At 37.6% G+C, this 20,240-nt stretch overlaps 5 protein-coding genes across 9 annotated transcripts in view; 3 read left to right on the top strand and 2 right to left on the bottom strand.

The window, feature by feature from the left end:
- Nucleotides 1-4,200, top strand: part of LOC6582361 (protein vein) — a 34,498-nt gene extending 30,298 nt beyond the window's left edge. Inside the window, exons 5-6 of one of the 4 annotated variants that reach the window (XM_044010406.1) lie at nucleotides 427-522; nucleotides 3,471-4,200. In XM_044010406.1, the coding sequence (XP_043866341.1) occupies nucleotides 427-522; nucleotides 3,471-3,741 (367 nt within the window). In that variant the 3' untranslated portion in view covers nucleotides 3,742-4,200. Of the gene's footprint in view, nucleotides 1-426; nucleotides 523-2,213; nucleotides 2,347-3,470 lie in introns of those variants that run through there. The other 3 variants (XM_032731373.2, XM_032731375.2, XM_032731374.2) reach the window with 3 other exon arrangements.
- LOC6582360 (mitotic spindle assembly checkpoint protein MAD2A) lies at nucleotides 4,122-5,008 on the top strand. The gene is made up of 3 exons (XM_002008027.4): nucleotides 4,122-4,207; nucleotides 4,303-4,449; nucleotides 4,509-5,008. Exons 1-3 carry the CDS (start codon nucleotides 4,135-4,137, stop codon nucleotides 4,916-4,918), a joined length of 630 nt encoding a protein of 209 aa, XP_002008063.1. The 5' UTR covers nucleotides 4,122-4,134; the 3' UTR covers nucleotides 4,919-5,008.
- Nucleotides 4,922-6,200, bottom strand: LOC6582359 (uracil phosphoribosyltransferase homolog). Of its 2 annotated transcripts, none has more exons than XR_006357731.1 (3): nucleotides 5,872-6,200; nucleotides 5,187-5,810; nucleotides 4,922-5,073 (listed from the first exon to the last, which is right to left on the bottom strand). XR_006357731.1 is itself a non-coding variant. In XM_032730915.2 (3 exons), the coding sequence occupies exons 1-3, from the start codon at nucleotides 6,096-6,098 to the stop codon at nucleotides 5,063-5,065; spliced, it is 771 nt and encodes a 256-aa protein (XP_032586806.2). In that variant the 5' UTR covers nucleotides 6,099-6,200; the 3' UTR covers nucleotides 4,922-5,062. The 2 variants fall into 2 exon arrangements, 1 of the variants encoding a protein (XP_032586806.2); XM_032730915.2 differs by having other exon boundaries at nucleotides 5,278-5,810.
- Nucleotides 6,201-6,268: 68 nt separating this feature from the next.
- On the top strand, nucleotides 6,269-18,416 carry LOC6582356 (ribosomal protein S6 kinase beta-2). The gene is made up of 10 exons (XM_002008023.4): nucleotides 6,269-6,980; nucleotides 9,345-9,385; nucleotides 10,062-10,188; nucleotides 10,251-10,382; nucleotides 10,526-10,659; nucleotides 10,721-10,912; nucleotides 10,996-11,086; nucleotides 11,152-11,400; nucleotides 11,468-11,575; nucleotides 16,795-18,416. The coding sequence occupies exons 1-10, from the start codon at nucleotides 6,882-6,884 to the stop codon at nucleotides 17,107-17,109; spliced, it is 1,488 nt and encodes a 495-aa protein (XP_002008059.1). The 5' UTR covers nucleotides 6,269-6,881; the 3' UTR covers nucleotides 17,110-18,416.
- On the bottom strand, nucleotides 11,771-15,955 carry LOC6582358 (putative transcriptional regulator cudA). Its single transcript, XM_002008025.4, has 3 exons — nucleotides 14,447-15,955; nucleotides 12,102-13,355; nucleotides 11,771-12,040 (listed from the first exon to the last, which is right to left on the bottom strand). Exons 1-3 carry the CDS (start codon nucleotides 14,820-14,822, stop codon nucleotides 11,871-11,873), a joined length of 1,800 nt encoding a protein of 599 aa, XP_002008061.4. The 5' UTR covers nucleotides 14,823-15,955; the 3' UTR covers nucleotides 11,771-11,870.
- Nucleotides 18,417-20,240: the final 1,824 nt, after the last annotated feature.

Here is a 20,240-nt window from a genome sequence, read left to right as displayed (position 1 = left end):
TTCTGTCTAGTTTTTTTTTCTGATTTTTTTTTTTTTTTTTTTTTTTTTCGTTTTTGGTCTGTGGAAAACCATTTTTGTTTTGAGTGCTAGACTTGCAAAAATATATTTTAAAAACATATATACATATAGGAGAGAGTAAAAAAAAAAATAAGAGTAAAAGATTGTTAATTAAATTTGCTGGCTTCGTTTTTGATGCTGTTTTTTCCCTGTTGCCTCTGTTTATACTTAAGTTATGTGAGGGAAATGCTGGAACACGGTTCATGGCCATCTAAATGTACTGTATACTTAATTCTGTCTTTTTTTTCTCTTTCTTTTTTGGCAAAGATCTAAAGTGTTTGCATCGCATATAATATCAATAATAATACAATTCAATTTTTAACTTATGCATCTTCTTTCTCTTTCTTTTGTGTGTGTTTGAACTTTCAGTTGCGCGGATGGATACCATGGGGAGCGCTGCGAGTACGCTGATCCCGACAGTACGTACATCAATTATCCCAAATGTGGCAACGAGTATTATGGAGGGTATTACTGCTAAAATAGGCACTTCTATAGCATCGATTGTTTTAGATCGAGTTACAGATAAACCAAATCCAAAAACAAATAAAAACTAAGAAAATATTAATAAAATAAAAATAAAAACAAATATTTTTCAGTTAACCAAATCTTTAAAGAGAATGATTATAGTATATCGAATAACACATACATGTATAAACCAAATATAGTTGATAACACACACACTCACACAAGCAGACACACGCAAAGTACAAATACAGAGTATACCAGGAAATTCAATCAAATCCTAAGATTCAATAAAATCAAAATCTCATTACCTCCTTACGCCACTTTCATAACTTTTATCCAGTACTTGAGCTCATCTTCTATTTTCTTTCTTTTTTTTTATTAGAAAACACATTCCAAAAAGCAACAATGCAAAGTCTTTAATCTAACAAAAGTTTGTTCTTTTTTTAATGAAAATAATATTATATAAAAACCAAACTAAACTAAACTAAAATGGATTAAAAATAAACAATATATATATTATAATGCGAATAAAAACAAATGGTGCTATAGAAGGTTTATTTTAAATAATTATTACATATAGACAAAACTATTTTTATTTAAACGAAAAAAGCTTAAACAAATATTCTCTATAAAGTAAATGTTAAAAAGAAATACAAATTTTGATTTTCCATTTACACAACAACAACAAAAAACAAAACAAAACCAAACAAATCAAAACAAAATTAAATTAGAATGCAACTCACTTGACTTAAAATCAGTCAAAAATAATTACATAGACAACAGAATACCTACCAAATACTGAAATATACTTGTCGAATCATTCAATTGGCGCAGCCTACACTCATATGGAATACCTATATACATATAACGATAACGATAAAGATAACGATAACAATATAACAGTAAACAGAGGCTCTCTTAAGTTAGTTACTCTTTGCAACATATGGCAACCCTATTCAGCCTATCAAATAGCTGTCGCCAAAGTACAGTCACCGCAATAAAAAACCGAAAAAGCACTCACCGAAATTTTGTTTTGTTTTCGATAAATTAAATTTTTTTTTGTAGTTTGCAACATACAAAAAAAATTTTAAATAATAAAAAATATACAAAAAAAAACTCGATGCGATGTAACGACATGATACTTCATTGAATAACAATAATTATTTCTTTGCAATTAATTTAGTTCATTAGTACACGTACACAGATTTTATTTTGTTTTTTACTATGAAACAATATATTAACACTTTGGCTGTAGATTTTGACAAAACCAAAACCCCAAAAAAAAAAAAATCTAAAACAAATAAAAAACATATCATACGCTCTCCTTACAATATTATTTATCTGGTGGTTGTTTATCAATAATAATTATTGACTAATCTTTTGCGTTCTTCCTCTTACCTGTTTTTTGTTTTGGTATACCTCTGTTCCACTATTTGTATTCCTACTTTTAAATTTAATTACTTCTTCCTACATAACGCAAAAGAGAAGCTTTATTTTATTTAAAAATCATGCATGAATAAACTTGTTTGGTTCGCAACGGAATCTGTTTTGAGCGCTAGTTCATTTTAGTATTTGTTGTCTATTTGTTTGGTATTAGGGCAGTTAATTATGAAAAAAAAAAAACAACAACAAAAATTAAGAGAAAAATGAATTAATTTTTAATTTTTATTTATGATTTAATCTCTTCACAGATAATGTGTTGCAATCTACGGCCAAAAACATACCTTAAATAATAACTATTTTAATGCATAGAATTTTTATTAAAATAAAGTAAAAAAGCAAAAACAAAAACTCCCTGCACTCCAACGCCGACAAATGTAATTTTTTTAGTATTATGTTTAAAAAATTCTACAATTTGTTGCCACACACACAGACACAAATACTCACAAATATACACATAAAATTTAGAAGACTTTGAAAATTGATAAAAATTTACCAAAATTACTTGCAACTACAAAAAGAAAATTTAAATTTAATAACTTCAAAACAAATACAAATTAAACTGCTGCAGACTGAAAGTTTCTGATACTTTTTGGCGTTTGTGCACGGTGACAGAATTTTGTGTATGAAAATTGCAATCGGAATTTATTTACTTTGTATTGTGAGAAGAACTAAAAAAAAATTAACAAATTACATGATGAAAGATAAGAAAATATAGCGATTGACCCTGACACTGAAATTGTTGCGCTTTTGTTGTTGTACCATAGACATATATGAATAAATATATATATATATATATATACATATTTTATACATATATAAATATATAAATCATATATAGCATGAACTTGTAATAAACCATGTATATACATATACATATATTTATATATCTATATATATATTTCTATATTCGTTATAATTCACAATAAGTTTCATGTACATTTCTACTAAGTTATAAAATCGTAAAAAAAAAAAAAGAGCTTAACCATAATTTATTTTGTATTTTATGAAATAATAATTTAAAACTTTATTATCTAAGTACTCGTACATAAATACTTAATTTTGAAACTTTCAATTATTTCCCATTTTATAGTTTCTTTTTAATTGTAATGTAAAATGCAAGCTTAATTATTTTTTTATGTATATGTTGAGAAAAGAATTTGTAATTCTGTTGGATGAAGAGATTATTTTTAAATAATTTAAGTGAAAATTTTTAATTTAATTATTGAAAGATTTATACCAAAAATACTATGTAAAGTTTAATTTTAATTGAAAAACAAAAAACGATGCGTAAGAAAAAAATGTCATTAAAAATTTGCAAATACTTCACAATTTACAAATTTATTTCTTTTATAATTATTAAATTTTTATTTATAGCTAAACAATTACAACAATTATGAAACAACAAAAACAAAAATTTGCTATTGATTTTTCTTTTTTTCGGACTTTTGTTTCTAAAAATGGAATAAAATAAATCGCAATTATGAATATACTTGATTTCTCGACAGGTTCGACTTACAATATGGCCTTTGGCAACAATCAAAGCAACCGCTGGATGAGAAGCAATGCGAAATAAGCTCTAATGTCATGCAAAAAGTCATTTTTGTAGCAAACATGGATCTCATGATTAAAAATAATTTAAATATGGCTAATAAAATACATATATTTGTTGCAAGAATAACGCTGGCTATGAATTTTATTTTTGAATTATCTTTAAATTGCGCCAAAAGCTTGGTATTAAATTCGATATTTTCGGTACCAGTTAAACTTATCGACTAGGTCTAATCGTTCGCCTTTTTATCGTGCTTATGAGCTGCTAAACAATGATGATGCATGACTGATTCATTCAAGAACGAAATTGTTGCCAATACAATAAAATCATTTGATATCTCTTAATATAATATAGTGGCTATTAAATTTGATTTTAATTCTAGTTTTATTGGTGATAAAAATGTAGCGTTTTCAAATATCAAGTGTACTTTTGGTATTTTTTTGACAACTGTTTCATATATATCGAACTATCGAACTAGTTAAACGTGTCGCTTCGTGACTGATTCTGTGAACCCTGCTAGTTAGTTCAAGAACGAACTGTGAAGAGATCTTCAAAAAATAGCGGCTAAAATATAATAAAAAGTTAGATATTGTCAATTTCAATAAAGATCGCTGGCCAAGATGTCAACAGCTCAAGCAACGAAGAACTGTATCACGCTCAAAGGCTCAGCCCAAATAATTGTCGAATACTTAAGTAAGTATAGAAACACCAACAACAAGAGGAACAACGACGCCTATAAAAAAGCGCGATCTAAATGGCGTCCTGCCTTTATTTATTTGCAAAATTAGAATACGGCATCAATTCGATATTATTCCAACGTGGTATTTACCCAGCCGAGAACTTTGATAGCACGCAACAATATGGTTTGACTATACTAATGTCCAAGGATCCGAAGATCACAACATTTTTACAGAATGTTCTGAAGCAAACTGAAGGTTAGCTTAATTAAGTTTTATATATATATATATATATATATATATTCATTAACCTGTAGAATGGCTTTCGAAGAACATGATTAACAAAATTTCAATGGTCATTACGAATGCGCATACTAAGGAAGTTCTTGAATGTTGGGACTTTAAGATGCAAGCGGAAGTTGGAGATGGCGATAGCGATGGCAAGGATCCCAGCAAGCAGACTTCATCAAAACAGCTGAGCCGCATACAAAACGAGATTAGAGATGTGATGCGGCAGATATCAGCAACTGTTAGCTATCTACCTTTGCTCGATTGCATTTGCACCTTCGATGTGATGATCCATACCCTACAGAACACTGAGATACCTGCACAGTGGGACGAGACTGGCGCTGTATTTATACAGAACGCACAGGCGGTGCAGTTGCGTTCGTTCTCCACGGGCTTGCACAAGGTTGACACGGTGGTCAATTATAAAATGAGCTCCTAGTGATATGATAAATTTGTAATATTTATTTTGTTTCTATTTACATAAGTTAAATCACATATTTGCGAATTATATCAAAAGCCAATTATGAAATGGGGCTAATAATTTCAATGGTAGTTGAGCTCCGCATCCTTCTCCTCATCCGATTTAAATGACATCTAGAGCAGGAGAGAGAAGTTTTAGTAAGAAAACTAAACAACATATTTAACAAAATATAGGTTAGTAGGACTAAATAGGATTTGGTTGGGATGGACAAGATAACCAACTCTACCTATCCTAAGCAGAACTTAGTCGTCAATTCTAGGAGCTGTCGCTGCCTCTGCTTTCTTTTTAATGTTGTGGCTACGTAGTCTAGTCAGTACCAAAGTATTTCTGGCCAAAGTGGTTGGGCGCCACCGGATGCAGCTCCGAAGTGAGAATCTTCATTTTGGGAAACGCAGTAACCACGGTACGAGCGGCAGCGGGCGTGCAGAACAGATTCGACAATATAATGCATTTCTCTGGCACGCCGTGCTCTCGCAGTACGTTTACAGCCTTCAGTACAGTATTTCCCGTTGACATGATTGGATACATGAGCAGCACCTGGCGACTGCCAATGTCATCGGGAAAACGTGCATAGACGACGCGTGCCTCATGTGTATTGGCATCCGATTCGACCAAGATCTTTCCAATTCGAATCGAGCGACAGCAGTCGCGTAATCCTTGCTCCATGGCCTCGCCGGAGCGTATGATGGACACACCACAGTTGCCGGAGCGATATTTCAGACCCTCATAGATGGCACCCGTTGGAGTTTCGACATCGCAATCCGTGTAGGGCAACTGATTGAGGGATTCCTCAATGACGAGCCGTATTAGCCGGTCTGCATAAAATTTGAAGTCGCTTCGCGTAGTATTTCTGTGTATAATGTAAGTATGGATTGTCAATCGAGTTCCAATTTAGCTTAACAGATACTTACTTGTCGCGTATAATAGTGAGCAGCTCGGCAACTTGGGAGTTTAATGTAAGCAGTTTTATATTTTCACCATAATCGGCGAGCACTTCTTCGGGAGTGCTCGATACGATTGCAGTGCTCTGAATCTGTTCTGGCTCTTGTTCCGTAGATGAGCGCTGTTCTTGTTGGTTATCATTTTCACTGCTCTCTTCAGCTTGCGAGCCATTGCTGCTGGGCGATCCAGTGCACATTACTTTTTGATTAAAAATTGCAATAGAAAACTGGAAATCAATTTGCCAGCTTTGTTTTGCTAGCGTGCCAGCATAAGTGTGTCGATGTATCGATTCATCGCAGCGATTATATTCGTATCGAAACAATTTGTTCGTAGGCATCGATAACGCTGGTATGATGCTTGTCAATTATCGATAGGAGCAAATAGTGCAATCGCTGTCCCAACTTACCTCGTGTTCTGGCTGCAAACAAAGAAAAAGTGCATTTTAATTGTTATTAAATTACATTTAATTTAATTTCAACATTTCTACGTGAGCGCGCGTGTGGGCTAGCGTCGAGCAGCAACTTACGGGCGCCTCTATATGCGTCTCATGGTCGCGTAGACGTCTCTGTGTGTGCGTGTACGTGCGTGTGTATTGGCATTGTGTGGCTGTGGCATTGGCGCTCCGCTTCTGCTGCTGCTGTTGCTGCTGCTGCGCCTTAGTTTCCATTCATATTCTATTAACTAATAAACAAATAACCTTCGGGCCGCATCGCATCGCATCAGTCCGAGTAAGCCAAAATTAATATCAAATCACAGCATTGACAGGAAAGTGCGTCTCGTCGTTTCCCTTACAGCCGCTGCTCTGGTCTGTTTCCGTATTGTTTGAGCAGCAGCAGAGGCAGCAACAAATTCAATTGAAAAAGTAAAATCAAGAGCAAAAAAAAAAAAAAAAAAGTAAAACCATAGTGTTTGGCTGTGTTTGCGCTTGTGTGCGTGCTTGTGTGTGTGTGCGTGTGCGTGACGACAAACACAACGACAAATGGCGGACGTAAGTGACACAAGTGAACTCTTCGATCTCGAGCTGCACGAGGATGAAAAAGCGCGAGACTCGGACGACGACAGGATCGAACTAGATGATGTGAGTAACAGAATTAACTACGCAGCACCAGGCCACCAGACCACCCACCCTTGTACCCTGCTGTTCTCGCCCAACCCCGCTGCCTGCCCGCCCATTCAAGTGCTGCACGCACGAGTTTTCTCTTTGTTTACCTTCTTCGCTTTGTCTGGGTCCCCTTCCCCCGAACATAGAGAAAAACAGAAGGAAATATTTCCTCTGTTTTGGGCACTGAACTCTGCGTCTTATCTGCTGCGCAAAAGTCCACCTCAGATGCCAAGCGCGGCGTCAGCAAAGTTTTCCATATATTCTTTGTGAAATATATTCTTCAGCAATTATCGCTCAATTTGATTGCAACATTGGGCAATCGTATCGCGCTATACACAAATGTCCTTCAAAAAATAATCAGTATCAATTACTTACGCCCATACACACATTGAGACACACTCACACACACACACACACACTCATACACAAATGCACACAGACTAGTATCAATCGTACCAGGTGCAACACCTCTTGTTTTGAATTGGCAGTAGAATGGTCTCATTTTCATAGATTGAGTACGCAAATTCTTGGAAATTATATTCATATTATATATAAGTATATATGTTTGTCAGCTGAGCAGGGAAAAACAGTTATCTTTTATTTGTCGAAGATTAGATACTCTAAACTTGTCTTGACTTGACACACTATGAGATAATTCGCCTGGAATCATTCCCAAACAAGCGCTATTAAGTTGTTATATAAAAGGGTTTTCTGGGGTTGTTGTTCATGAAATCTTGATGTCATTAAATAGAGTAAGCTTTGATTTGCGTTGCAAAAGAATGTTCATGACTGTGCGTGTTTCATGCTTAAATTTGCCTCTGGGTCTTGAGTCATTCATTCGCTCTTCTTCATTTAAAGCTAAACTCCCACTTAAAAGGGAATGAAAAATCTTATCAGGGTATAAAACAAAATTGGAAAACGAAAAAAGTAAAATAAAACGGCATTGTACTTTGCTGATAAGGCGCAACTAATCAAAAAAACAGAAAAAAGAATGAAAAAAACGGATGGAATCGTGTCGATCGGCCGCGTGTGCAGCTCTATTTATTTTGTATTCATTTTCGTGTCAATTGAAAATGCAATTGGGGAGCTTGGTGTATACCCATTGAAAACGTTTTAAAGTGGATATTATAGACTTCTTAAGTCTTTTAATTAATTCCTGCTCTAGCTAGGGTATGTACTAGTCGCCAATGTGTTGCAATATTTGCCTTTTGTCCCAAATGTCATAAGTACTTGTAACTGCCGAGTCTGAGCAGGCGCACGCCCTCGAAATGTGGATATTATAAATTATGATTGATTTGTTAATTGAAATTCGGCGCCAGCATTGCGAAGCTTGAAGCAGTTGTCGTTTCAGTAAAATGGATTTACTTGCAACACCCGCATATACATACACACGTATATCATTAACTATATGTAATTATTTGTGTATATATATTTATATATATAGATTGCATATAATGACGAGTTCCCCTTGCGATTCCAAACTGAGATGCTGCCTAGCAAGTCTCCAAGTCTCGCCCCTAAACGGAGAAACAAACGTCTCGGCAGCATCCGCAGCCGCTGAATAGCCGGCAGAGTATTTGGCATTATTCCGAGTTCTAATTTTAGTTTGTCATTAAAGAGAAAAGGTGTGCATGTGTGTGGAGAAGTGTCTGGCTTATATACTCATACATATACATATAAATACAAGCGTATTTACTCATGTATACATTGGCGATCTACAGCGAACGCTACGCCCGAGGCTAAACGGAATTTTTATACGCCTCGTTCTGCGTCGGCGTTGCCGCGATTAACGATTTCTCTGCCCCAAAACACTTTCTCTGAACAAAGAGCGCATCACAATTTGTCTCTGTCATTAAGACACTTCGCCCGGCTCCCGGTAGACGCTACTTTCCTCAAAGATCATTTACCAAAATCCTAAAAGCTTTAAGCTTAACTAAATGTGGATGCTGTTTCTCTTAAGTCTAAGTTGAGAATGATCTCATAGGAGTGATCTAATAAGAAACACACATATTTATTATAGCTTCGAGTGATTGGGTGCAGCGGGCTCTACATACAATTTGAAAGGATCTACATTTAGTGTATAGATTTAACAGCCTTATTTAGGCAATATTAAATCTCTAATATGAAAATCGGACCAGTTTTAGTTATAACTCCAATAATTCTCATTTATCTCCGTTTGTCCACAGTCTGTGTATCTTAAAACTATTTACATTGGGCATTTGCTACAACCTCTTGACTAATCATTCAAGTTTTTACATGTCTGTGACTCATTTGCATATTGTTGATTCTTCTCTTATCTTCCTTTCTCTCTCTCTTTTTCTCTCTCTGTCTGTTTTGCAGGTCGATCTAGAACCGGAATTGAGCATAAACCTACACCAAGAGTGAGTAATTCGAATGCTATGTCCGCTGGCGGGGATGGGACTGCGATTTCGATACGCGACGTAATTCTCTTCTGAGAACGACAACCGAGTAAATGTTATTGGTAGAAGGAGGAGGGGGAATACCCATTCCTATAATAGCCATTTCCCAAGTATCGACTGGATGATAATCTGCTTGGGCTGGGCAATGTATTAATTGCCACACACGCACTCATATTACGATCGGGGCAGAAGGCACACCTGACGCGGCGACAGGCGGCGGCAGCTACTGCGACTGCGACTGATAACACGGCTAGCTTTGTCATGTGGCAGAAGTGTTTACAACTGGCAATTGACTACCTACCAACAAGCTGTTGTTGGCTCGTCTAATGGGCAATATGCCAGCCGTGCCAGCCCACCAGGCCGCCAGCCAGTCAGCGTACAAACACTTGATATGTTGATGGAGTGAGCTGGTAGTTGGCCAAGCTGAGAGGGGGTGGGCACTGCTATGGGATTTGGGGGCGCCAATTGGCGCGTGTTTGCCAACGTTTTTATTTATAGAACGCGTGGGTTGTCCATTTCCCACGCTAGCGGCGATGCACACTAAATCTAAAACACATTTACTAAACTAATCGTGTCTGTAAATTTGCTCCTCTCTCTCTACCTTTCGCCCTCTGTATCTTTATCTACCGCAAAACAGCAATGAAGGCCAGGAAACCATACAGCTCTCCGAGGAGAATGTCAATCCAGGCAAAATTAAATTGGGCCCGAAGGATTTCGAGCTCAAGAAAGTGCTGGGCAAAGGTGGCTACGGCAAAGTATTTCAGGTATATTTCAGGTGTAAATCCATGCGAAACCTTTTCACACCTCTTCATCTTTCGCTCAACAGGTGCGCAAGACCGCTGGACGTGATGCTAACAAATATTTTGCCATGAAGGTGCTGAAAAAGGCATCCATTGTGACCAATCAAAAGGATACGGCGCACACACGAGCCGAGCGCAACATACTCGAGGCAGTCAAGGTAAGAGGAAGCGCTATTGCTCAGGTATAGCAGCTGGTAATCTAGCTGCTAGATGTGGAAGCTACATTGAACATGCTATAGAAATTCATTGAACTTGATCTCCCTGCACTATTGTTGATTACATTATTTGTTCACCTTGACAGCATCCGTTTATCGTGGAATTGGTATATGCCTTTCAAACAGACGGCAAATTGTATCTGATACTCGAGTATTTGAGTGGCGGGGAATTGTTTATGCATTTGGAACGCGAGGGCATCTTTCTGGAGGACACCACATGGTAAGCGATTGCAAATTGACTCGCTTCTTCGAATTAAATAGTAACTAATATGTGCTTGCAGTTTTTATTTGAGTGAAATCATCTTGGCTTTGGGCCATTTACACAATCTGGGCATCATTTATCGCGACTTGAAGCCAGAGAACATTTTGTTGGACGCACAGGGACACGTAAAGCTAACAGATTTTGGCCTGTGCAAGGAGCACATACAAGAGGGTATTGTCACCCACACCTTCTGCGGCACAATTGAGTACATGTGCGTGCACGCCCGTCAATTAATGAACTATTGCCAAGTCTGGGCGTATTTATAACTAAAACCGAAACTCTTTTGCTTAACAGGGCACCCGAAATTTTGACCAGAAGTGGCCATGGCAAAGCCGTCGATTGGTGGTCCCTGGGCGCACTTATGTATGATATGCTCACGGGCGTGGTAGGTGTCATAATAAATTATTTATCATCGCTTAAAACGAAAGCATAATTAAAATCGTATTACAGCCACCGTTTACCGCCGATAACCGCAAGAAAACCATTGAGACCATACTTAAAGCCAAGCTTAATCTGCCAGCCTACCTCACACCCGAAGCCAGGGATCTGGTCCGACGCCTGATGAAGCGTCAGGAGCCGCAGCGACTCGGCAGTGGACCTGAGGATGCTGCAGCAGTGCAGTCACATCCATTCTTCAAGCATGTCAACTGGAACGATGTATTGGCCCGCCGTCTAGAGCCACCAATAAAGCCGCTGCTGGTAAGCCAACGATTCGACATCAATGCTGAGCAATCGACTCAAAGAGTTTTCTATTCAACCTAAACAGCGAAGTGAGGATGATGTCTCCCAATTTGATACAAGATTCACACGACAAGTTCCCGTGGACTCACCGGATGATACAACGCTCAGCGAAAGTGTCAATTTAATTTTTCAAGTAAGTGTTAATCGAGCCTCGAAATCTTACCTAACACTTTATGTGGGTTTCAGATTATGAATGATTAGGAGTTTAATTATAGAGTTGAAAGTAGTTATATAGAAAGCTACGTAAATCTCTTGCGACATTCGAAGATAAGCGTGTTTTATACCATATTCAGAAAACTTATAGAAAACAAAAGCTAATTACGTTTCTCGGGCCATATTTAATGAATTTGGGGAGTAAGAAGCGGGCTGGGACTTTCACAATAAATATTTCTCTAGAGATAATCTTAACACTAGTGGGGCCAACTCAATCAGCGATAGTCGGCGCCGCATTGAAAGTGCGGCTCCTTCAGTGGAATGCCTGTGGGTCCGTCAGTGAACTCGCAAAAGTTGAGCCCAATGCGGCGGAAGGGATGACACTTGCTCTTGGGATTGCCCCATTTGCCGCGATAGGTTAGCCAGTCGGGAACCAAAGCGCGACCTGTTTTAAACAGATTAGATTAGATTAGATACACATTTAAGAGATGTATTTGAGTACATACCATGCGAGCGCAAGTTCTTATAGCTTATGTCGACGGCCTTCCAAGTGTTCCATGGCGTGCCGAAGCCATTGATGTCGTATAGCCGAGCGACCTTAACGAATCGATGCTTCCCGGGCGCCGTCCACAGGCCATGGGAGCCCTTGGCAGCGAACAGCACCGGATGATTATTAAATGTTGTTACAGTTTTGGGAAAATTGGGTCGCTGTAGAATGCCTTTGCGCGTCTCTTGTCGCCGGAACTCAAAGGCGCCTGTCAGATGGCTGTAGCTGTAGTAGGCGCCCGCATCGTGGGCAGAGACATACATGGCCTGTGGCTCGGAGTCGCCATTAAAGTACAATGTCATGTGCTCCCAGTCGCCCACATGACTGCCAATATCCCGGCGACGTCCCAGGCAGTATCCATAGACAGCTGGAAAGGGAATGTGGCCCAGTGGTCCCAGACTCAGCGTGCACATGGTCTTGCCCTGGCTATATGGGTAGAACATCCAATAGGTGACATGGAAGCTAGGCAGCTGGCCCTTGATTCTCTTTGTGTTTTGGGGCTGTGAGTCGCCAATGTTGTTGTCCTCCATATTGTCGTCCAGATCACCGCCACCGCTGAATTTCACATTGTCTGCCAGATTGGCTATAAAATTATTCACTGGCAGTCCATTGTCCATCTCGGGCTCTGGCTGCTGCTGCTGTTGTTGCTGTTTCTGGTGCTCTACCATTGGCATCACGGGTAAGGCTTCACCAGTCAACTTGGTCTGCTCCATCAAATCGAAGTCGAACCTTGGGCCGTAATCCAGCCTGCCAGGTGCCTCTCGCTTCACGCGCTGGAACAACGGAAATAGACGCGACGAGCGTCGCACCGTCTCATTGCGCTCCTCCAGCGGATCAATGGACACAGGGATGTAGGGACCTCGTGTGCTGGCCAAAGGTTGCATTGGTATTGGTACTGGTACTGGTACTGGCTCTGGCTCTCTTTTGGGCGGAGGTGGACACAACGTGACCACGCCATAAATGGGCACTGGCGCCTCATTGGGATTGCGGCCGTAGATGAAGGACTGCTCGTTCTTCAACAGGTCCTCCATTTCGCCATTGGTCACCAGATGCGATTTGGTCGAGTATTCACTGAAGGGCATGCCAGGTGTGAAGCTACTATCCTTATCCATGGGATGCACATGCTGCAGGAATTCCTCCACGCCCAGCGGCATGAATTTTTCCTCTGGCGCTAGCCACACGATTGGCGCCCACTGCCTGATTAGCCGTTCAACTAGACGTGAGAGTAAAAATCGTAGTGGTAAAAATCGAGATTCATTATAAAAGATAAACACACTTTTAATTAGCTATCTCGCCTGCTCCGGCTATTACTCAACCCAGACTCAAGACGGCCGAAACCGGCCATTGCATTCGTGGGCAGCTGCTCCACGGTTAGCTCTAAATTCGTTCGTTTTCAAATTCAGGTGTAATAAATTTCACTTTCACACACTTGAAGTGACCACCCAAAAAAACAAAACAACAGAAAAAGAAAAACAACAAAACGTTAACGTACCGACAATTTGTTGCCCTTACCTCCGCCCTCAATCGTAAACCGTGTCGTAGTTAGTTATTGTTATTGTTGTTGTTGTTGTTATTGTGGCTAATTTGCAATTTAAGCACCTGGCCAAAGACATGGTTGGTGTTCGTTTGCTTGGCTTATTGGCCACTGACTGTTGTGTTCCGTATAACAACACTTTTGGCGGGAGCCCCGCCAGTCGCAGAGGCCCGAAAACTTGGCCTACGGTTATCCAAGTAAATCATGTCGAAAATTTCACTTGAATAGCAAGTAAAACCGCCGAGCTACTGCAGAAATTCTAGTCGACTTCAAGTTGCTCTCAAGAGCGTAAAACTTTATTTACTTTCTCTATTTTCACATATGCATATTTCTCGCTCATTCGCTGAAACTTGCTGAATTACTCTCACTTGCGCTCGCATTTACCCGCTCAATATCTGAGATGCTTGAAAATCACATAGAAAGGCGGTGTTTACAATGCAGTATATAGAGAGTCGCATGTAGAATAGAGGGAGGTAAATAGAGAGAAATAGAGAATAGAGAAACTTAGCTCAGTTTATCCACTCTTACTACAGCATGTGAATCGCATAGAAAATGTTCTTAAATAACAAATCCTAATTGCAGTTTAATAAAATCATGTCAAAAATATTAATTGTATATTTTATATACTTATGTACATAACCAACCAATGTCATGATAAGCTAATCATACTCTCTTAGTAAGGGTATGTGAAGTACGTCCAACAGCTGATCGGCTGCCTTTAAAGCTGTTGTTGTTGTTGTTGCTACTGCTAATAGATACCGTATGCATACCTACTTCTTTATCTAATGCCGTTATTTGCGCATATTGCACAGGCTGTTGCTGTTGTTGTTGTTGTTGCTGCTGCTGCTGCTGCTCATAGATGGCGGTGGAAGCTTCGTTGCTGTTTATGTTGTTGCTCATGACGTTGTTGTTGTTGTTGCTGTTGTTGCTGCTAGTGCTGCTGTAGTTGCTATCGATGAAAGTGGCAGCGCTGTCAGTTGCATTTAAAAGCATTGTTGTTTTTGCCGTGCTGCTCATTGCAGCAATTGTTGCTGGCAGTTGTTGTTGTTGCTGTAGTTGCAGTTGCTGTTGCTGTTGCTGTGGGGGCATCGCAGCCACCATCAGCAGCAGCAACGAGAGTGAATTGATTTTCAACAGTTTGGACATTTTTTTCAAAACAAACAGTCTTCTTATGTATAGTGGTTATTGTTATTGTTGTTGTTGTTGCTGCTGCTGCGGGCGAACAATGCTGCGCTTTTATTTTAGCAGCAAGCAATAATTTATGGTTGTTGCTGGTGCTTTTGCTGTTTTCACACAATTCAACTGTTTGCCAATTTTGATTACTGATTTCTTGCACATTGTTGTTAGTTGGCAATTGGTTTAGTTTTCATTTTTGTTTTTCTTTTGTGTCGCTTTTATTTGTATTATTTCAAATGATGCAATTTCACAGTTTTAGAGCATATGCGCACGCACGTTGTCGCCAGCCCTCGCAGTTTGACAATCACTGTAACAACGTTAACTTTTGCTGCTGCTGCTGCGCTGTTGCCAAAAACGGTTCTTGTCCCAATTATAAGCACGCGACGTCGACGCCGTCGCCGACGCTAACTTTGCTGCGCTCTCGCTTTCTGCACGTGCGTCTGCGTCTCGCACTCTCTCGCTCCCTCTCTCTCTCTGTCTATCGTTAACTCAGCTGTTGCTGCTGCTTTAGTTATTTTTGTTGTAACTGCAATCACTTGAACTGGTTTGATATTTGGGCTCCGGCGCTTTTGTCTCACCGAACCCGATAGCCCTGAAAGGCGAATGATGCGACGAGCTCAGCTCATTCGAGTCCAAGAATTAATGTCAATGTGTTTGCATAGTGAAACTAAACGTGGAGTTTTTTTTATCTTTTATTTGTCTTTCTTGTGCAAATTTCAGCCTAAGCCTTTCTCCAGACGGCACGACAACGCCTTATACAAAAAACTGGCAAGTGTGTAGCAGAGAGAGAGGGAAGGGAGCTCTATGTTAAACAGTGCGCTTAAAAACGTTGTTGGCTTTTTTGTATAAGACACGAAAGTTGGTTTGAGGTTTGGGTTTGCCACTGCTTCGGCTCCGTCGTCGTGCACTCAGTTTGAGTGTTTCTTTGCGACTGGCCAACGAACGTGACGACGAAGTGGCCCTGGCCTCCGACGAAGAGAGTTGCGTTAACAGTTGTTGTTGCTGTTATTTATGCTGCTGCTCTTCTGCTGGCTGCTAATTGCAGCTGCGATGAGAGCAGCCAAAACTGTGCTGTTGTTGTTGGTGCTCAGCTACTGCGCTACTTCGCTACTTAGCTAGTCAGCTGCTATTTGTTTATAAAATTCGTTACGCTTTGCTTTTCGTTTGTTTTGTGTTTTATTGTTGTTTAAGACGGTTTAATTGCTCAGAGTAGTGCAGATAGTGCTGTAACTTTTAAAAGCCGCTTTATATATTACTACAATAAAAAGTAGAGCTCGCTACGCCTCCAATTAGACAGCAGAGAGCAGTTGTGCTCATATCTCTGAGCACAGTGGCTCTCAAACTGTAGCTGCTAATTGGAAAATTCTTTCTGCACTTAGAACCCAATTATTGTATTGGTACAAAAACTTTCTCGCGGCTCGCCCACAATTTTAGTGGGTCAGCACGCTATAAGGTGATGATGATTAGCTCCCAAATCGAGGTTTTCAATTATATTATTGCGCTCACGTACAGTTTTATTCCAGTCAGTCAGTGCAGCCTCTGTGGCGTGCCGGATGAGTTTACACGCGAGCCGGCGGCATGTTTAATTATTTTATTGCATTTGTGGATTGTTGTTGCCTTGTTTTATTTTGACTTATTATATTTCTTTTGGTTTTTGGCTTTCGTCAAAATTTAATTAGTGTCTCTCACGCTGGCTGCAAACCAAAATTATGCAAAATGTGTTACATAGGCAGTTGGGTCAGTCCACTTTCTTGCATAATTCGTACTGACCGTATGACTGGGCATTAGTATGCGCCCGGGTAACCCACTGGCAGCCAGGCGTGCTCCCAATTCATTGCCAATCAATCAAGGGGGGAGACAAATAGCGGCAGATAGATAGAGAGAGACAAAATGGCAAATGCAAACATATTTATTGACAGCAACATTTTCTTATATTTTACAGGGTTTCACCTACGTTGCGCCATCGATACTGGAGGATATGCATCGGGCTAATCGCATGCCGGCGCGCTCACCAAGACGCATGCTTCGACAGCAGCAGCATCCGGACAATAGCTTTCGGCTACAGTTCCCGTCCGCCAATGCGAATGTAGCTCCCAATGTGCCGGCGATGCAGCGATCAACGATATATGCACGAGCCGCCCCACCTCCATATCAGCACCAGCAGCCGCATCCGCATCATATGCAAACATTCGCGCCACGCCCGTCGCCAGCGCAGGACGAGATGATGGATGTGCAGCAGGGACTGCCAATGGTCTAAAGGTTACTACTACATTGACGTACAGATCATGAGGAGGCGGATGAGAAGGACGAGCGGAAATTGTTTTTGTTATGCGAGATTGGCACAGAGAAAAAGAGAGGGAGGGGCAGATCGAGTGGCCCCTATTTGTTTGGATATACATAAATACTAAAGTTAGACACATACACAGATAACATGCATATATACTATATAACTATAACATAACAAATGCTATTGCTATAGCCCACTATATAGAATAACAAAGGATACATATACATATATATATATACATATATGAGTGTTTATGTATATGTATATAATATGTACATGTGTGTAGATTGTGAGGCACTAGAGAGAAAGAGAGAGAGAGAGAGAGTTAGCTAGCTGGAGCGAGTTCCGGATCGTGTATAAATATTTATCAATTACTGATTATGTTTTATGCTTATATAGGTAAAGGTTTACACAATTTAGTTCAAATGTACACTTCAAACTTTTTTGATTTTTTTTTTACAAACATACATATATACATGTATACACACATACAAAGCATAATAATTATATATATATGCAAAAACATATACATTTACATAACGACAACAACAAGAACAACAACAACAACAATTATTACACTTGTTATTACAATTATGTTGTTTAATTGAGCTCCTTTTGAAAATTTCCCGTTTTGAGTTCTATTATTATTTGTCTTAACTCTTCTTAAAAATAATGTTTTGTTTAGATTCGAGCTTTAAATTCTTGTTTAGCCATTTAGCATTTTTTTGAATGAACCTTTGTGTGTTAGAGTAGAGGACAACAACAACAACAGCAGCAAGCAAAGCAAACACAAACACCATACAACAACAACAACAAAACGAAGAACGATAATAATATTAAAATTAATATTAATAATATATATTAATCATAATAAAACTGAATATATGAAGCTAAATGCAAAGGTTTCCAGTGTGAAAGTCGTAGCCAATATATATATATATATATATATACATATATATTAATATATATGCATATCTATTTTGATTTTCTATTTATTTAATAGTTTGTCCTAATGAAGAAAACTCGCTTTCGGTTGCTGCAACTTTCTATTATTATTACTATTATGCAATTATTATTTTCTCTTAAGCAGTTCAGTTGTTCGAACGTTTACAAAACTAAAATAAGGCATTTCTTAAAACAATGATTAATACAACAACAACAACAACAACAAAAGTTGACATAAATGATGCTATACATATTATTTGAAGAACATTAAATGTGAACTGAGAAGCTAAACGCTGCCACAACAACAATAAATAAAATATATATATTTAAAACACAAGAGAAAAACAAAAGAAATAGCAAAACTAAAATATTATAATAGATGTGTATGTACTTTGATTATATTTTGTTTCAGTTGTTTTTATTTTATTTTATTTATTTTTTTTTAACAAATATTGATATTTGCAAACATTGATAAATCTATACAAAAAAAAAAAAAAAAAAAAAAAAAAATTAATAATAATAAAATAAAATTAAAAAAAAAATGAAAAAAGTAAATAAAAACAAAATGTCGAATATAATCAAAAGGTGCTTTGAATTGTTTAAAAAAAGACAAGACAACTACAAAAACAAAAAACTATTGAAAACGAGAACGACTAAAAAACTAAATACTTACAATGTATAAAACAAAATCACATATTTATATAAACTAAACAAAAAATATGAAAATACCTCAGAAGCAATTATTTTTGTTAAAAAATGAAAAGAAAGAAAACAGCAAAAACCAACTAAATGATAATACAACTTAAACTAAATTAATAAGTGAAACAAAAGCAAAGAGAAACGATAAAAATACGGAAGGGAAACATAACATTAATATATATATATATATATATATATATATATATATATATATATATATATAAATATAAATATATATATATTTTTTTTAATTGTAAAACTTTACTTGTTTATTGTTTATGGTTTATTAATTTCTTATGTAATTTTGCATTATTATTTCTTAATTGTATGCTACAATAACAAATTGAAATTGAAATGAAAAATCGAGTAAGAAATGTCTTATTTTTCTTTGTTGAAGTAGACAAAAAAAAAATAAATAAAATTAAAAAAAAGTGCTAAACTAAGGAAAATATGTAAAAAAAAAAAAAAGAAAAACAGATTGAAGTAGCTCCAAAAACAAATATTAAATGAAGGAAAAACACTGCCTACACAAAAAAAAAAAAAAAAAAAAAAGAAACAAGAAACTAGTAACAAATTACAAAACAATAAAAACAACAAAAAGCAAATAAATGAATTTACAAAAAATATTAAATTACAAAAATACAAAAAAAAAAAAAACAAACAAAAACAGTTACAGTTTGTATTCGTAGATAGCCAAAATAACCAATTGAAATGAAAAGCCCAGCAATACATTGAAGAAAACAACCAGGTCCACTGAAAAGAATATGCCTAAACAAAAATTGTAGTTGAAATAAAAGAGAAACACAAATAATTCTAGAGTTACGATCTGCATGCGACATTTCTAGCAATTAGCCATTTGTACAGTTCACAGAGCTAATAATTAAAAAAACAAAAAACCAAAAACAAAAATAAATTAAAACGTTTTGGCTGAGCGATAGGAAAAACAGAAAACCAAAAAGAAACAAGAAACGATTCAAATACAAGTTCATTGTTAATAGATCATTACAAAAATTGCGCCAAACACGCGATCGCACTGGCAACTCTGTCATAATAATAACAGTTATTTTGTAAGTGCCAGACATTAAGCGAGTCTAATTACTAAGTCCGAGCGACACGAGCGAACCAGTTCTGAACAACTTCAAGGCCATAGCGGAAGACGCATCACGGGGTCAGAAATGAACGGATGGCTGGATCTACAGAAGCCAAAAAGAAGAAGAAACAAACAGAAAAGAGAGACAGCGCTGTTCAAATAAAAATAAAATATATTAACAAAATACTGACAACTAATAATGCAAGAAACATCAACAGATCCTAGTTAATTAAATTGTACATTTTTATTATCATTAAGATTTAAGTGCAGTGCATAATATAAATATACATGCATCAGACTACACACACACTCACACATACATACATATATATTATATATACAAATATATGTATATGCATGCATTCAT

This window comes from Drosophila mojavensis, unplaced genomic scaffold (genome assembly GCF_018153725.1).
Source record: "Drosophila mojavensis isolate 15081-1352.22 unplaced genomic scaffold, ASM1815372v1 contig_74, whole genome shotgun sequence".
Classification (NCBI taxonomy): Eukaryota; Metazoa; Arthropoda; class Insecta; order Diptera; family Drosophilidae; genus Drosophila; species Drosophila mojavensis.
Note: the sequence above shows the minus strand (reverse complement) of the source record. Positions and strands in the feature narration are given on the sequence as shown.

Excerpts from the sequence above, each read along its gene's own strand:
- LOC6582360 (XM_002008027.4), top strand. The coding sequence starts at position 4,135 with ATGTCAACAGCTCAAGCAACGAAGAACTGTATCACGCTCAAAGGCTCA. Across the intron at positions 4,208-4,302 it reads AATAATTGTCGAATACTTAA|AATACGGCATCAATTCGATA; the intron begins GTAAGTATAGAA and ends TTGCAAAATTAG. Across the intron at positions 4,450-4,508 it reads TGTTCTGAAGCAAACTGAAG|AATGGCTTTCGAAGAACATG; the intron begins GTTAGCTTAATT and ends ATTAACCTGTAG.
- LOC6582359 (XM_032730915.2), bottom strand. The coding sequence starts at position 6,098 with ATGTGCACTGGATCGCCCAGCAGCAATGGCTCGCAAGCTGAAGAGAGC. Across the intron at positions 5,811-5,871 it reads CTCACTATTATACGCGACAA|AAATACTACGCGAAGCGACT; the intron begins GTAAGTATCTGT and ends CATTATACACAG.
- LOC6582356 (XM_002008023.4), top strand. The coding sequence starts at position 6,882 with ATGGCGGACGTAAGTGACACAAGTGAACTCTTCGATCTCGAGCTGCAC. Across the intron at positions 9,386-10,061 it reads AGCATAAACCTACACCAAGA|CAATGAAGGCCAGGAAACCA; the intron begins GTGAGTAATTCG and ends ACCGCAAAACAG. Across the intron at positions 11,576-16,794 it reads GTGTCAATTTAATTTTTCAA|GGTTTCACCTACGTTGCGCC; the intron begins GTAAGTGTTAAT and ends TATATTTTACAG.
- LOC6582358 (XM_002008025.4), bottom strand. The coding sequence starts at position 14,822 with ATGTCCAAACTGTTGAAAATCAATTCACTCTCGTTGCTGCTGCTGATG. Across the intron at positions 13,356-14,446 it reads GGCATTAGATAAAGAAGTAG|TTGAACGGCTAATCAGGCAG; the intron begins GTATGCATACGG and ends TCTCACGTCTAG. Across the intron at positions 12,041-12,101 it reads TAAGAACTTGCGCTCGCATG|GTCGCGCTTTGGTTCCCGAC; the intron begins GTATGTACTCAA and ends TGTTTAAAACAG.